Below are 16,370 nucleotides of genomic sequence, written 5' to 3' on the forward strand. Positions count from 1 at the left end.
TCCTTTGCACAGGGCTGGTGGTGAGGGAAGCCCTTATAAACAACTTCCCATCGCAGTCATCAGGGCTGACTCCTGAAATTTGCAGACATGGAGGCAGGTAAGGGTGTCCGGCCTCAGGTTGAACATATACCCTTTCCACCTTGTGTTTGAAAATCCCACTTAATTCCTTTCTTTTGTAAGACAGGCATTTATGCATGTTTCGGTGTTCCTTCATACCCACAGCAGCAACCCCGGTAGCCTGGGCCGTGCCTAGGCCGTGGTGCTGTCGGGAGCAGGAGGCCCTGAGAGGTAGAGGCACAGAGTTCAGCTTGCAGACTGTAAACTGCCCGTTGAAGGCGGTTTCCCGTGTGCTGCAGGGGGCTTCAGCTGGCTTCCCAGCCCTCCATCTCAGAGAAAGACAAAAACCAATGTGATAATGGTGTACGTAGTTGCCAAACTGTTTATTTGCCATTCACTAGTTATAATACTGGATTTACAGAAGAAACTGTGGTACAAAGAAAGTAAGGCCCAATGGTTCCTGGGCAGTGCAGTCCAGCTGCCCTGCACAGGCTGGGCCTGGTGGGTGCTCCTGGCAGAGGCGGCAGCCACTGTGATTAGGTGCAGTGAGTGAAATCATACCCAGTGGAGTGTCTGCTCTCCTGCGCTATCTAGAAACACCTTGGAGAGGGGCTTCTGGGGTGTCCTCTCACAACGTATCTGGTTTAAAACTCAAGATTGGCAGTTCCCTTGCAGAAAATGTTCACTAGGTTAGTACGAGGGAGAAAGAAACCACACACAAATGTCCAGGATGCTTTGGGAACAGATCCAGTAACTGCTACACAAATAGACACGAGGTGGAGTCTAGTCAAGTAGTGTGCCTTTCCCATCGGTACTTTTTCAATAGATGTGTTATACTGTCATTTCAATTTGGAAGTTTATTTTTTTCCATTGATTTTTATACATCCAGAATAGCACAAATAACCAACAGTTTTTTTTTTTGCACATTCATTTCCCCAGAACAAAAAGTGAACTTCTTAAAAAAAAAATTAGAACCATGCTATTAGCTCTTTACAAAAGTGAATAAAAAGTAGCTCGTTTTTAAGTCTAAAATAAACAAAGTAGAAAGAAGCGGTTTTTTTTTGTTGTCTACAGTATTTAGCAAACATAAGAAAATGTCCTTAGAAACACATACAAAAAATTGAAAAAACATTATTACAGGTATTAACAATATTTTATAATGAAGCTTAAAATCTATTTACATACATAAATACAATTAACTTTGTTGATGCAACTCTTCTGGAAGGAAAAAAAAAAGCCAAATGATCAGCCTCATCAATACTGATCTGGCTAAAGGGAGGGGAAAACTCCAAACAAAGAAACAGACAAACAAAAAGTCCCAAAAGACTGTATACTGCAGGTAAATAAAAAGGCATTTTGTTCAGATGTAAAAAATGTTTTCTGATATCATTGTTAAACCGACTTTTCATGTATAAAAGACCCCAAACATGTCATCCCCCAGAAAACAAAAAACACCAAAATCAAAAATCACCAGGACGGAATGTCCCAAGGAAACAGGTATTTCAAGACAGAAATCTGCAGTCCTAAATTGCAGGACATTTGAGTGAAACCATTCATTTCCTTTCTAATCAGAGCATTTCTGTTTATCTGCACAGAAACCCTAGGCAGCAGAAAGGCTGTCTGTTAAGTCACTGATTGTAATTTGCCCAGGAAGGCTTCTATTGCTGCACTCGGACAGCAAGCAGATCCAAAATGGTTGGCAATGTCTCCGTTCTGCTGGAAGAAACCCATACGCAGGAGAAAGGCTGACTCACTATGTTCCTTTATGTAAAGGGAGGAAACGTGTTTGGTGTTGGGATGGGTGTGCGTGCTATCTCCTTATACAAAGCTGGAGAATGGAGGAGGGAAGAGGTGGGATTTGGAGGAGGGAAGAGGTGGGATTTGGAAGAGGGACGGGGAGAGACAAAGAGGGAGATAATTGCGGGGGCCAGAGAGGGAGAAAAATAGAAGTATTTTTAGATAGTGAGAAAAACAAAAAGAACTGAAATATGTGTCTATGTTGAAATTATAAATAAGGGCATGAACGAGCAGTAAAGATGGCTATTTAATCTTTCTTCTCCTGGACCAGTGCTCCCAGATACATCCACTTATTACTTAATTGGCTTAAGGATCTACTTGATAAAAGGACCACCTTAATTTAACCTGAAGGCAACAGAATGGAATTCCTCAGGGGGAAAAATGCATTAAGTATGAGACCTATCTCCAAAACACCTAAGGTTTGACTTTTTTTTTTTTTTTTCTGGAAAGATTAAATACTGTATATGCTGGTAAGGGTCTGTGAAACTCTGAATGGCCAAACCTGTGGGTCCACGACAAAGTGACAAGCTCTCCTCACACATGGCCTTGAGAGTGAAGATTCAATGTGAGAGATTATCTGATTTCCCTTGTAGGGCATTGGGCTGATTTTGAGTTGGAATATCTTCAGGTACCAGAACTGAACTGAAAAATATACATTTTTTTCCTTCATTTTTTTAAACAACATTTTGTCAGGTCAGATAAGGCAACGTGCTGAAAAGAACGTTGATCATGAAAAGAAGGCTGATCATGAAAAGAAAGTTCAATTTGGGGCAAATAGGCTAATGGTCCTTTTCAGAATAAAAAGTTTTAAATTTACTGACATTTAAGGGTCATTTTGCTGTAAAAATGTAACATAGAATAAAACATGAAAATGTGTCATGGAGGGAGAATTATGCCTAAAATGAAAATAAATATATTCTGAGTTTCTCCAAGATCTGCTTTAGCTCTTTTCTAGATAAGAACGACCTGACTGACAACACAAACTGCTTTACTCTTTTATTCTTACCAAAGTGCTACTGCATCTGTGTATAACAAATAATCAATATATATATATATATATATATATATAAGAAAACTCAAAAACAAGTTGTTTTAAATAAGACCAGCTGTTTTGCTGCCTGCAGCCAAAGATCTTTCTAATTTGAATCCTTAAATTTATAAAATAAAAATCGAACACTGTTCTGAAGTCCTGCTTTCAAATACTCTTCAGAGTTGACCTGAAATCGTTTCAACTAATTTAAGAGGTACATTAAATAACAACCAGATCATTTTGAGCACACATATGTCAAAATCAGCAGTTAGTATTTATGAGTTGTACAACAACTGCACTCTGACCAAATCCTCCAATAAAAATAGTGCCATAAAATTTACAGTGACATTGGGTATGTTTGGATTGTAGCCATGGGCAGCAGTGACATGAATCTTTCCTGTCATGCTGATGCACGGGTAAAAGTGCACACACCCTACAGGGTAGGGTCTCAGCCTGGTGAGAGCAACACAAAGATGGGTGGTCAGTGAGCAGCATGGGACGGGGTCCTGCACAGGTGGGGCGATGCTTTCCCACATGACTCCACTGAGCCACACGGAGGGGATTTGGCTTGTTCAGGCCTGCTTCTGGGCCCACCCTGTGAAAACTGAGCTGGAGACCTTCAGCTGTCAAAGGCATCCGGTCTAGTCCCTTCCACTCCCAGGCTTGGGGGACAGCCACAAGTTTCGTTCTGCATCAATGAACAGGTACTGTATCAAAGAGGAATATTTTCTTGGAGCTAAAAAAATCTGAACTCTAGATTCAGATGATCTCCTTTCTTGATCTCTGGAATCAAGCAGTTAAGGAACCCCTGAATTCATTCACTCGGTTTCCATGTGGATACCGCTCCTCCACACAGCTTTCTTTGGATTCATTCTGTTACAAAGCATGTCTCACATTAACAAGAGGCCATGGAGTGAGAAAACCCCTAGAAAATAAATCCTCTCCAGAGGTGCAATCATTGCATCTACGTGAACCCTCTGGAACCAGATTTGACCTTCTCCGTTTGAAGGGAGGGAGTCAGATATGAGACCCTTTGTTGAGCTTGGCAGAAAATTCCATACTTTAGATCTTTGGAGTGACCCTCAGTATCTAAACAGCCTACTAAAAACATTGCTGCGTTAGCTACCAACTCGTTTGATTAACATTAAAGGGAGTTTAATGTAAACAATATTTAGATAACCAAGTGATCACATTACCCATCCTTTTTTTCCAACTTTCTTCAATGTGATACAATTAACTTTGGCTACTATCAAAAACAAAAAATGTAGTACTTGATATTTTTCTTCTTAATATAAGTACATTTAAATAATAAAAAAGTATCAACACATTAAGTAAGTGTCTAAACATCAAGATACATAAATATCTAGGGATTCCTTGTGGGAATACAGTAGTTGAAAATGACCCAAAGCTGTAGCCGTTTCTCAAAAAAACAACTACAAAAAAAGTCCAAAAGAAAAGTTAAATAAAACTTACAGAAAAAGGAATCATATTTCTTTCATTTGTCAAAGCAAGAAAGAAGCAAGCTCAAATTTATGTATATATAAAAATAAAAACCACCCCAAATGCAAATACGCATTTTGCAATTTATAAGGTGCTGCAAAAGAAAATTAAAAATATGAATTAGATGCCAAACAGAATGAGTTGCATCTCCCCACCGCCCCCCCCCAAAAACCCCCCAAAAACCCGAATTCCATACTCTTTGGAATAAACAACTTGGTTAAAAAGTGAAGTCAAGGGTATAAAATCTTTCTTTTATTCACAGCATTGCTAAATCAGAAGCATTCACAGTTTCCCTCTGGGAATCTTTCTGTTTGCCTTACAGCGTGTCCACGGGGTGGTGAAGCGGACACCCTCAAGTTGCATCAGGTTAGAAAAATCTGAGATGGGCCAACGGCAATTGCGAACTGCACGGACTCGAGAAGCACAGGCGGCTCCGGGGCCCCGCCCGGAGCAGATCACCACGGCGGCTGGCAGCGGCGCGCTCCCCAGCGCCGGCGGCCGGGCCCACGCGGGTTTCCCGAGCACACGAGGCCGGAGCCCGAAGGAGGCGCTTCCGGGACGACGCCCGGCCGCACGGAGAGCGCGTGCGCAGCCTCAGTAGGGTCGCCAGACGGCCTCCTCGAGGCGCGCGGCGGGCGCCATGTTGGTTGGGGAGTTGCTGTGGCTGCCCTCGGCCTCCACCACGTCGCTCTGGTTCGGGAGGCTGGGGTTGAGCAGCGCCGAGCCGGTGGAGGCGTTGGTGCAGGGCGGCAGAATGCGCGGCGGCGACCGCTCGCCGCCCACCATGGAGAACTGGTAGGAGCCGGCTGACGCGCCGTAGTACAGGTGGTAGGACGGCGAGCTGGCCTGGAACGGGCCGCCCTGCGCCTGCGACGAGCCAGGGTAGGGCGGCGGCAGGTACGTGTGGTAGCGCGTGGCCGAGCTCATGGCCGACATGCCGATGCCGATGCCCGACGTGACGGGCGTCGGGGAGTAGGTGAAGGCGCCGGGGTAGTGCATGCGGGGGTCGGAGATGGAGGGCAGCGCGGAAAACTGGCGCGGGTCGCCGAAGGCCGTCAGGTCGGGCGCCGCTGCGGGGCGGGCGAGAAAAATATCGTGAGACGGGGGTTCAGGGAGGCCACGCCCCTTCCCCCGCCGGCCCGCCCGCGGGAAGGATTACCCAGAATGCTGCTGCCCAGTGAGCTGCTGCGATGATGATGGTAATATACGATCTCATGCAACGTAATACGGTATATGATATAATACTTGCTTAATATAAACATATTAGATGTAATTTGCTTAATATAACTTGCTTAATATAAACATATTTCTGTAACTGCGGGGTTGGCAAACCCGCCTGCCAGATCCACCTGCTACCAATTTTTGTAAGCCCACAGGCTAAGAATGAGTTTTATTTTTCTAAATGGTTGAAAAAGAAAAAAAAATCAAAAGATGATGTCCTGATGTGAAAATGATATGGAATTTAAATTTCAGTGTTCATACGTGAAGTTCTATTGGAAGGAGCCTGACTCATTCTTTTCTGTATTATCTATGGCTGCTTTTAAATCACCACTGCAGAGTTGAGTGGTCATGGCAGAGACTGGAGGGCCAGACTGTAGGGCCCAGAAAGTCTAAAGTATTTAGAATCTGGCCCTTTGCAGAAAAAAGTTTGCCACCTCTCTATATAATCAATATATTAATATATCAGTGGTAATGTACATTTAATCGGTGATATTAATATAACAATATATAACAAAACAGTGTAACACTAGAACTAATATAATGGATGCATTAATAGATTAATATTAATAGAATATATATACATAATACAGTATTGTCATAACAATATTAATATGTAATAACATTTTAATACGTTATAGATGATATTTAGGTTGAATCCTAGGAAACTGCTGTTTCGGTAGGCCCGGAATAGTTAAAAATTGGCCGTTTGCTATGGTTGAAGCTGACGCACGCCATAATAGTTACTGGGAGTGGGTGTCCGTGAACCGTCACATCACTCTTTCTTTCCCACATCTACCTTCAGACTAGTGCCACAGCTTTAGAAACAGTACAGCCTCGGTTTCACGTGCTTTTCTCTAAGATACATCACCGGTTTGTTAAGAGGAGTGGCTGCAGTACCTTGACTTACCTGCTCCGTTTTTGTACATGTTGAAATTCTACCAGAAATGGCAAAGCTTTGTCTATAAAACTCATTTGGTTAGGATGATGCATTTACCATTTCGCCGACTGGCTCTGGCTGTCCTTTGTGGCATCTTTTTGCGTTTTCCTTAACCACAGGCTGCCCTTGGGAACTACTCGGGGGTTTGGGTGCTAGGATGGGTTTCCTGTGTCCTGTAGATCAGAGTTTCCCAACAGTGGCATTACTGCCATTTGGGGCCAGCTTTGTTGGGGTGATGTGGGCCTGGGATGGATGTTGGCAGCATCCTTGGCCTCGGCCCAGCAGATGTCAGTAGTGACCCCACTCCCCCCATTGTGACAGCCAACAATGTCTCCCAACCTTCCAGATGTCCTGGGGGTAGGGGTGAGGGGGGCAGAAGTCTCCCACCCCTGCTGAGAACCACCACTGTGCATGTAGGATGGTGTCCTGGGGTAGTTTCTGTTCCTCAGAATTATTCATTAAATGACCAGGCCAGGACCGTAGTCTTTACGTCAGCAAACCCAAAAGACAGCAACAAAACAGAGCAGAGGCAAGGACTGAATGTTTTAAAATTTATCAGTTCTCAAATCAACATACAAAATAACTCCGAGCTCAAGATGGCATGTGGCCTGTGTCCTTTTGTGTTTAGGCCCACAGAGAAACCTGACTGAGCCAAAAGCTTGCTATGAAAGGAAAGCCATCGGGTGGATTAATCTGCTTTTGGACGGCATCGGCTGTTGATCAACTTCCTCATATTTCAAGCCTGTTATTCCAGCAGGGAGAGCTAGTGTTCTCGTTCTTGCTCTCGCTTTCTCTCGCCCTCTCCCCCTCCCTCCCTCCAAGGGAACTCCTGTAAATTTGGGGTGCCTCTGATGAGGGGATGTACTCCTCGTCAGAGAGGTAATTATAGAAACAACCGAAGCCTGCAGCAAATCTCTCCACTGATGAGGAAACCAGGAGTCTGACTTTCAAACAAACACTCTTGTTAACCTTTTCAAAGCGAGGCAGACGTGTGGGCAGGGAAAAGGTTGTAAAGTGACAGTGGTTCAAGGGCTGCCCTTCCACGGACACTCTGTAGCTCGTCCTGAAGCCAGGCCGCACCTCATTCCACAGGGTTTGTCCCTGCCCGCCGGGGCCTTCTGTGAGCAAGCCCTGTGTCACTTGTTTGTGTTCACACAGAGAGCTGTGACATACTTGAGAGTTAACAGGAAGCTTTACTCCATTTTTCCAGTTAGATTTCTATAGTCCAGGGAGAAGCATTAGGCAAATACAATCAATTTGTTGTCATCTGATGCAATACTCCGGACACAAATAAATGACTCCACCCATTATTCCTCTTGCTTCATTTGCCATGAGACAAAAAGGTGAATCCACTGGAAAATGAATGAAAGGTCACCCTGTTTCATGACGGTGTCTGGACATGCTCTGCCAGTCTGTTCCAACTGCTGTGTGGTAACCTGGTGATGACAGCAAGTTACTGGAATCCCAAGTGAGCCCGTGATTTGTCACGGACATAAGTAATGGAATGATGTTATGGTCTCAGCTGTCAGGGGAAAATAGTTCTTTCACTTGTGGGCAGAATATCTGGAAGATCTTAGATGTTGCCTGTGATTCTTCTTCTGTCCACATAGTACCAATGTCACACTACAAAAGACCATCCATTTGGCCAAATTGTCCTTTACACACACATTGTGATAACAAAACAACTTCGGCCCACTAGGTAGGCTCAGATTCAAGTGACCTATTAAAATACTTGTTTTCTTTTTATGTCCAATCTGACACCCCCTACCAAGCAAGCCCCACCAGTGACGCACAGTTCACCCGGCCTTAGCTCATTTGTCCGTTTGCCTGGGCTGGTGCCCCCTTATTCGGTAGCAGTGTGGGCAGAGGTGGGGACCCCTGATACTCACAGGGAGCTTTTAAAGAGTAGGAAATCTGGGGATTAGGCGGTACAGGTATTTTAGTTGGAAATGTTTCCCCACCGATGGAGCTAAATATTTGCCATGACAGCTCAAGTCTTCATTCTGCAGCTTGTTGGGGATGAAAGCAGCCCTACTCTGGGCCCCTCCCACTGCCCCCGAAGGATTAAACAGCCTGAGCAGATAATGGCTGCCTTAAAAGGATCTTGCATGACTCAGATTAATGCATGCTGTCTGTCGCCCAGGTTGGCAGCTAAACATTATTTAAAAAAAAGAAAAGCAAACCTCCAGATGACAACTCTTTTCAGACAAGGTGTGGAGTCTGTCTGCAAAAGTAAGAGACAGACACAGAGCACAGGGCTCTCTGGCCAAAGGGAGCCCCGGTGGCGCTGGGGGCGGGGAGGGGCAGAGCACAGAGCTGAGCTGGGGGTGGGATTCAAGGAAAGCAGGCTCTCAAAGCAGCCACTTTTCTTTTAAGTATCCCAAACCCCTCCTGCCCACAGGGAGATGACAGCACTTTTCAGGCCTGGGCTCCAGGCTCGATTTCTCAGAGGGAGACCTGCCAAGGTGGAGAGCAGTCTCCCATGCTGTGCTCTGCCACCGGTGAAAGCTCCTCTGGAATTCTCCTGGGTCCACCCTCCAGGACAGCGCAGGGTCATGCTTGGGCGCCGAAATGGGATGTGGTTTTTATCTCCTTCATACCCTCATGCCATAAAATGCCCTTCCATTGCTCCTTGGCTAACTGAAGTCCAGGCTATTCAGAAGTGTAACTGTGAGATGGGATTTGGGAAGGCACATGTTACTCATTCCTATAAAAAAAGAAGTCACCCTTCCATCTGAACTGGTCAGCCAGAACAGCTGGCCCCTAGGGTTCTTGGACTCTAAGGTGCCGATGATCTTGGGTGCTGACCGAGTCAAAAGACTTATGAAATAAATTCCAAGGGACAGACCCACAGCAGGGACATTTCCAAGGAAAACAGTAATTGCTTCAGATGTAGACCACAGCCAGTGGGCAGAGCAGTGCCAACAAGAAGAAGAAACAATGAAAGATGACAAGTGCCTTTGGAAGCAGACCAGTACTGAGGGGACAGAGCTTCTACAACAACAACAAGCTAAATGGACTTCATAATTCCTACACTAGTCCCTTAACTCCTTAGCCCGGCAGGTGCCATGAAATTCTTGGCAACAGTGGCTGAAAACAGTGTGGAAACTGGGCAACTAAGTTGGCTTTCCTGTTCTACTACCTCGCCCAAGAAGACAGTTCTGAACTGGGGGGCGGTGTGGCCCTCAGGACATTTGGCAACGTCTGGTGATTTTCGGTTGCCATGACTGGGGGTGCTGCTGGCATCTAGAGGCCAGAGACACTGATGAAGGCCCTGCAGTGCACAGGACTGCCCCCCGACAGTGAACAGTTGTCTGGCGCCAGGTGTCAGCACTGCTGCTGTTGAGAAGCTGAGAGGGATTCTGTGAAGCTCTGAGAAGAAGCTGAAGCATTTGGGGAAATCTCAAATAAGTCGTCCACAAAACACAACATTACACCACACGTAAAATGGCAGACGCAGTGCCTTTGCCCCTTCGCCTGCCCCTAATCTGCTATAATCTGATTCCAGGAGCTGAAAAGCAAAAACAGCCGCCCTTCCACAGAAGTGTGTTCTCAGGCTTCCTACTGCTGAAGTCCTCTGAAGTATTTTCACAGTCTGGTCCAGCTCTAATTTCAAAGCCCCAAACAGGGAGTCGCTTCTTTTTGCTTTCAACAAAGGAATTTTTCTCTGTAACTCTGATTTCCCTGCCCACAAGCAAAGGTGAGTGCCAAGCCCAGAGGTCTCAAAGGTTAAATGACTAGGTTTAATGAGCACGTATTAACAACAACTATGCCAACCACGACACCTGAGCTTTCCAGTCTGTTCCCCAAGCCTGATACGAGCAGCTCTTAGTTGGGGGTGTCCCGTCGGGGTAGATGTGTGTCCCACTCCACGTGTGCCGCAGTGCGCTGTACACGTGGCCTGTGAAAGCTCGCCACCACAAGATGGATCAGTCCCATCTGAGGCCCAGAAGCTGACTACTTTGGCCTTTTCTGTCACTGACCCTTCAGCTGCCACCCGTGCCTGCCAAATGTGAGCACCCCCAAACGCCCAAGGAGTCCACTTTTTCCAAGCCACTTCTACCTTCACATCTGTACGCAATCTCTGCCTCTGAGTGTCAAGGAAAATCAGCGTGTGGGCGGGGGACTTAGAGATAGACAGCCTTGTCTTTAAACCGTACTGTATCCAATCAAAAATGACTGCCACCCCCTTCGTGCATCCCGTCTGGTCTCCAGAACCTTGCACTGCAGCCGGACTTCAAAGAGTGTATTTTCAAGCAGCTTACTTGAGAGCCGACTGGAAAGCTCTGCAGAGAGGGTTGTCATGCCGCTGGCCCGTCCAGGCGAGATGGGTGTTGCTGGGTGGACAGAAGGAGAGGCAATGGGTCCCAGGTACTGGTAGGACTGCTCGTAGGACCATGGTGGGGACGGCTGGATCTGCCTTGTATCTGCAGAGAGTCAGGGAGGTCACTTACATGTAGAGTGGGTCAGGATTTAGAAAAATCTTTTAATAAAAAACTAGCTACCTTTGTTTAAATCTAATACATGTTTGTGGGCTGTTTACCAGTGTTTAATAAGCCTCCTTAAGTCCCAATATTTGCTTTTGTCTGATGATTTCCCCCCAAAACGATACTGATATAATTTATGTTTGATTCTTGAAGATTTTCCTCTGCTAACTGTTCCTTCCAAAGGTTTTCTTTAATCACACTAATGATGAGAGAGGCTGATTGTGCTTTCCAGGTAGAAGTGTTAACATTCAGACTGTTGACTGCACGTATTGACTGCCCAGCTTTGTAATCATGGTTATCATTATCAGGTGATCACCCATCTCTCTCTACTCAGTAAGCACAAAAGAATGCAAGGGTTTGGGTCTTTTTTTTTGTACCTTTGGCAAAAATATTCTGTGGCTTTTAAATGTTTTCAGTTCAGGTGAACTCTCTCCCAAGGATAACTGAAAAGAAAGTCTGGCTAGGAAACTGGCAACGAGGCCTGATGACTAGTTCACAAACCCGGCAGTGCAGAGCTGGCTCTATCAACCCAGACTAACAGAGCTGTCTTCCACTTTTTCTCAAGACCTCAAGTTTGCAACTTCTAAAGGGCAGAATGTTGAGCAAGTATTTTACAGATTGCCATTAAAAGAGGCCTGGTTTGTAGTGAGGTGAATGGACCTAGAGTCTGTCATACAGAGAGAAGTAAGTCAGAAAGAGAAAAACAAATACCATATGCTAACACATATATGTATGGAATCTAAAAAAAAAATGGTTCTCAAGAACTTGGGGCAGGACAGGAGTAAAGACGCAGACATAGAGAATGGACTTGAGGACATGGGGAGGGGTAATGGTAAGCTGGGACGAAGTGAGAGAGTGGCATGGACATATATACACTACCAAATGTAAAACAGATAGCTAGTGGGAAGCAGCCACATAGCACAGGGAGATCAGCTCGGTGCTTTGTGACCACCTAGAGGGGTGAGATAGGGAGGGTGGGAAGGAAACACAAGAGGGAGGAGATATGAGGATATATGTATATGTATAGCTGATTCATTTTGTTATAAAGCAGGAACTAACACACCACTGTAAAGCAATTATACTCCAATAAAGATGTTAACAACAACAAAAAAAGAGGCCTGGGCGAGAGAAGAGACAAAGATCTGACTTCAGAAGATTTAGGTAAAAAGCATTTTGTAAATTTGACTCCAGCATTCATAGGAGTCTTAGTTTTCAAAAGCATCATACTGTTTGCAGAGGAGGAAAACAAAAAACAACACCTTCTATTCTTAGGCAAAATGTGTAAGAAAATTTAAAAATCAACCAGTGTCTCACCATAAGATAGCTTTACATTTCTGTCTTAGAATTAAACGTTAATTTTCTCTTTGTGTTCCACCTTCTTTGTAGACAAAGGTGACAGCAAACTACACTAACTCCAAAGGGTCTTCATAGCCAGGGGTTCATGATGCTGGGAGTAAATACAGAAAGAGCAAAGTTCCTTAGGAAAACAACAGGTGTCAGTTTTCTGTGTGTTGTGACATAAAGAAATGAGTTATTTCTACTCGTTATACATTGTCCACATCTCCTCCCTCTGGGGCTTTTCACTTCTAGTTAAAGTGTCCCTTGTCTTTTATGCCTTTGAAGCTGTCACAGTGGAGAACAGAATCAAGTATTTGGAGATCCAAGTCTTCCTTCTTACTCTTCTCCCAAGAGCCCTCTACCCGGTTTCCCTCATACTGATCTACTTCCTTCTTTTGTTTAAAATAACTGACTTTTTAATTTTGAAGAACCTGGGGAAATATTTTAACTTAGAATCTTTGAAATCTACTATTAAAGAAAGGTCTTCATTTTCTTCTGTATTTTAGAGAATTGAGGGGATGGCAAGGAATAAAGAGCCGGTCCATTCCAGACTCAGTGGAAAATAAGTGTTCAACTACAGTCAGAGATCCTGCATAATCTTACAGCTAAGAGTGTTTCCAGCAATTGAAAGCAAATAGCAATAGCAGATTGTTTAACATTCCCATACTGCTACAAGTATTTTGCTCCAAGTGAAAATAAAATTATATACTCAGATATTTTCCATAAGACATGCACATGTCCTGGATACATGTATTTACAAAGTGAATATATATAGTATTCAAATATTTTAATCATTTAAAAAGCAAACAGAAGACGTTTTATAATTGTCATAAAGCCCTCTGGGTGTGAATTGCGGTACAGGAATTCATGCGTTGTTGTGTAGACAGCCCAGCACCCCTAACCCCATGTCTAAAACCACAGTAAGCATAAAGTATTATGCCATGATTCATGCTCTGTCATGTTTTACTGTAGTGAAAAAGTTGTGCTAGGCTTTTCTAAACTCATAATTAAACCATGCAAATGTTGCATAATGTTTCACAGCCTTTTAAAAATATGCTTTGGTTAATGATCTTTATGATTAAAGTCCAGGTTCTATGATTTTTTTTTTTAACACAGGGTTTCAAATTCAACATCTTCTTACTTCACACCACAACTCAGCCTTTCAGTGCTAGTTGGGGGACAGCATTAAAAACCCAGTGACCCCTGATCATTTTTCATATTTGTGACCACAGTGAACTGTGTTTGGCTTCATTGGCAGCAGTGGGCCAGAAGGTGGTGATGGCGAGCTTCTCATGTCGGAGTTTCGCGTGTTTTCTTCTGTTACGTGGATTATTCATTAAAACAAAAACAAAACAAAACAAAAAACGAAGGGCCAATAATATGGTTTGCTGAGTTTACTTTTGAGTTACCATTCTTGCCATGATGGGGCCAACGTGAACACATGAAGGCAAGTATGGAAGTGACAGTGCTGTGGGCCACCCGAGCACTGGACTGAGAGGCAGGAGATGTGGCCTCTGGCCTGTACGTGTGATGACCCTGGGTTACTTACTTACCCTTTCTTATTCTCATTTCTGAAAGGAGATGATCTCTAAGCCCCTGTCAGTGGTGACAGTGCAGGATCCTAATTCAAATAGGTCCCAAACAGTACTTCTCTGCTTAACTCGTATGTTAAACAGAGTTAGGGAAGAATCAGGTGGGTGTTTGAGGTGAAGAATGGTGCTTGTAATAGTAAATACGTGTATTCTGGGAAGAGGAAGTAGGACAGGGATAAGATGGGGGTTATCAAGAAAAAAGTCATAGGCTGAGGAAGAGAACCACTGTCCATCATTCTTCAGAGGAGGGCTGCTTGTTCTTGAAGGGAATGCCTCTGATAGGTCAATCCACCAAAAATAACAAGTTTACTGAAACTTACTATGTGCCAGGCATGTGCTAATTTATGAGTAAGACCAATATGGTCCCTGTCCCATTGGAACTTAAGAGTCTGATATTAGTGAAGATCCCAGGACTGTATGATGCTTGGAAAGGCTTTTTCCTATTGCATTAATCATCATGCTGAGTTACTTCATTCATTCACTCTTAGGCTCATGAAGTTATTTACTTCCTCATTCATTCATGTTGCCAATGAACTTTTTGCTTTATTAGGGCCACTGTTTTGGGAACTCAGTAGTGAGTGGATTATAGTCCTTGCCTTCTGGAGTTATGGCTAGTGGGGGCTGTATCCAGGTGAACAGCTGGATTACCTCCCTAAACGGGACTTGCAAACAGCCGTTCCCAGGTTAGAGATAAGAACCCTAGTGGTATTTATTACATGCTATGTTATACCCCTGAGAGGAACAGACAAGGGAAAGTACCTAATTTAAGTGAAAAACAGATTTCGGTTTGCATTCTCCCTTCACCATAAGCTAGCTGTATGACCTTGGGCAAGTCACTGATTTCCTCGGATACATAGTTTTCCTACTTCAAAGGGTAATAGGGGTAAGTGAGATAAACTATATAAAGTGGGTATCACCGTTTTTGGCCATATTAAATGCTCAGTAAGTCTGGCTAATTTTTATGATTATATTATTAAAAAGGAAAAGAAATCCGTGCCAAGGGACTCATCTGATATTTATTGGTAAGGCCACACACACCTGCTCCAGGATGAGACTCAGGTAACACTGTTCTGTTCACTGAAAAAAGTTTGACACGCAGAGTCTTCAGCACCGGAGAAGAACTGGACTCAGGAGATTAAGTGGTAAATAGGCAAGAAAACTGGAGAGTTGAGGTGAGGACGGAGAAGGTGAGGATCCAATCTCAACCAGCTCATGTTTCCGTTAAAAAAACTACTGGATTAGAAAATTTAAGTTTGAGTCTGTCTGCATCCTGTTTTTTCCAGGGTACATAATGTTTTGATGTAGCTGCTTTACTGAGGCCGTTTTATGATGGGTTATTTTTAGCTTTTTGATCTATCAAGTAGTGGATAAAACAGCCCCCTTCCTCTGAGATCCTGAGCCCCACTCCTTTCCATTTGAAATGAGGTCAAAGAAGGGGGGGAGTTAGGAATAAGGGGGGTTGAGGCTAGTGGTGAGCTCAGAGGTATCCATAGCATACATAAGAGATAAGAGAGTAGAGTGCTTTTACCTTTAATGCAGCAATATCAAAATGTCTTCAAAGTAGAAAATGACCCTATCAGATAATTCAAGTCAAAATGTTCTGCTGGTTCCAAGTTCAGCTCTGAAATGTCAAGAGCTTAGAAGTTATTACTCCCATCTTTACAACAAGAAAAGAAACCTAAAACTGATAATCCACGATTTTTCTCAGACCTAGTAGAGAATTGAGGTCATAGGGCAAACTGCCACCCTGAAATCTTGAGAGAGGTGAATACAGAAAATTATGCTGAGGTGTGCTTACTGGGAGCAGAAGCCACTGGAGCCATGAACTGGTAGGAACATTTAAATGGTAATTTTGACAAATTGTTGGAGGCTGAGTATAGACTAGTGTGAGAGTAAGAAACTCCTGAGGGCTGCATTCTTGTCTGTGTGTATGGGGGTGGGGTGGGGACACTTTCATGGGTTTTTCATTTAGGGACTCCTCCAGCTCTTCATGGGATCCAGTATAATAGCAGCGGGTTACAGCTGAAGGAGCTGCAAGACAGACTATTTAAGGAAGGGTTCTTAGGGAAGCCCAAAGACAGAAACAAAAACAAGGACATTAGTGGAATTTAAAGCCTCTGGCACCTTCAGCTACAGCAAACATTAAACACAGCCCAACTCCTAGTTAGATGAACATAAAATCTCACACCAAAGGCCTATTTTCTTCAGTTCCTGTTACCTGATACATCATATCCAGCTTCCAAATCAGAAATAAGGCACGACAGAAGGCAAGAAAAAAATCTGAAGAGAGAAAACAAGCGTCAGAACGAGACTCAGATGTGACATAAATTTTGGAGTTATCAGACAGGGAATTTAACTGATCAATATGTTAAGGGCTCTAGCGTGCCACAACTACTGAAGCCCGCACGCCT

The 16,370-nt window shown here is 44.0% G+C and overlaps 1 protein-coding gene across 8 annotated transcripts in view; it reads right to left on the reverse strand.

Annotated features, from left to right (window-relative positions):
• Window positions 1-421: 421 nt before the first annotated feature.
• The window catches only part of RUNX1 (RUNX family transcription factor 1), a 246,615-nt gene continuing 230,666 nt past the window's right edge, over window positions 422-16,370 (reverse strand). For 7 of the 8 annotated variants that reach the window (XM_068547034.1, XM_068547030.1, XM_068547033.1 and 4 more), the window contains 2 exons: window positions 10,808-10,969; window positions 422-5,454 (listed from right to left, as the gene is read on the reverse strand). In XM_068547034.1, the coding sequence (XP_068403135.1) occupies window positions 4,979-5,454; window positions 10,808-10,969 (638 nt within the window). In that variant the 3' untranslated portion in view covers window positions 422-4,978. The remainder of the gene's footprint in view (window positions 5,455-10,807; window positions 10,970-16,370) is intronic. The other variant, XM_068547032.1, reaches the window with a different exon arrangement.

This window comes from Eschrichtius robustus, chromosome 6, assembly GCF_028021215.1.
Source record: "Eschrichtius robustus isolate mEscRob2 chromosome 6, mEscRob2.pri, whole genome shotgun sequence".
Lineage (NCBI taxonomy): Eukaryota > Metazoa > Chordata > Mammalia > Artiodactyla > Eschrichtiidae > Eschrichtius > Eschrichtius robustus.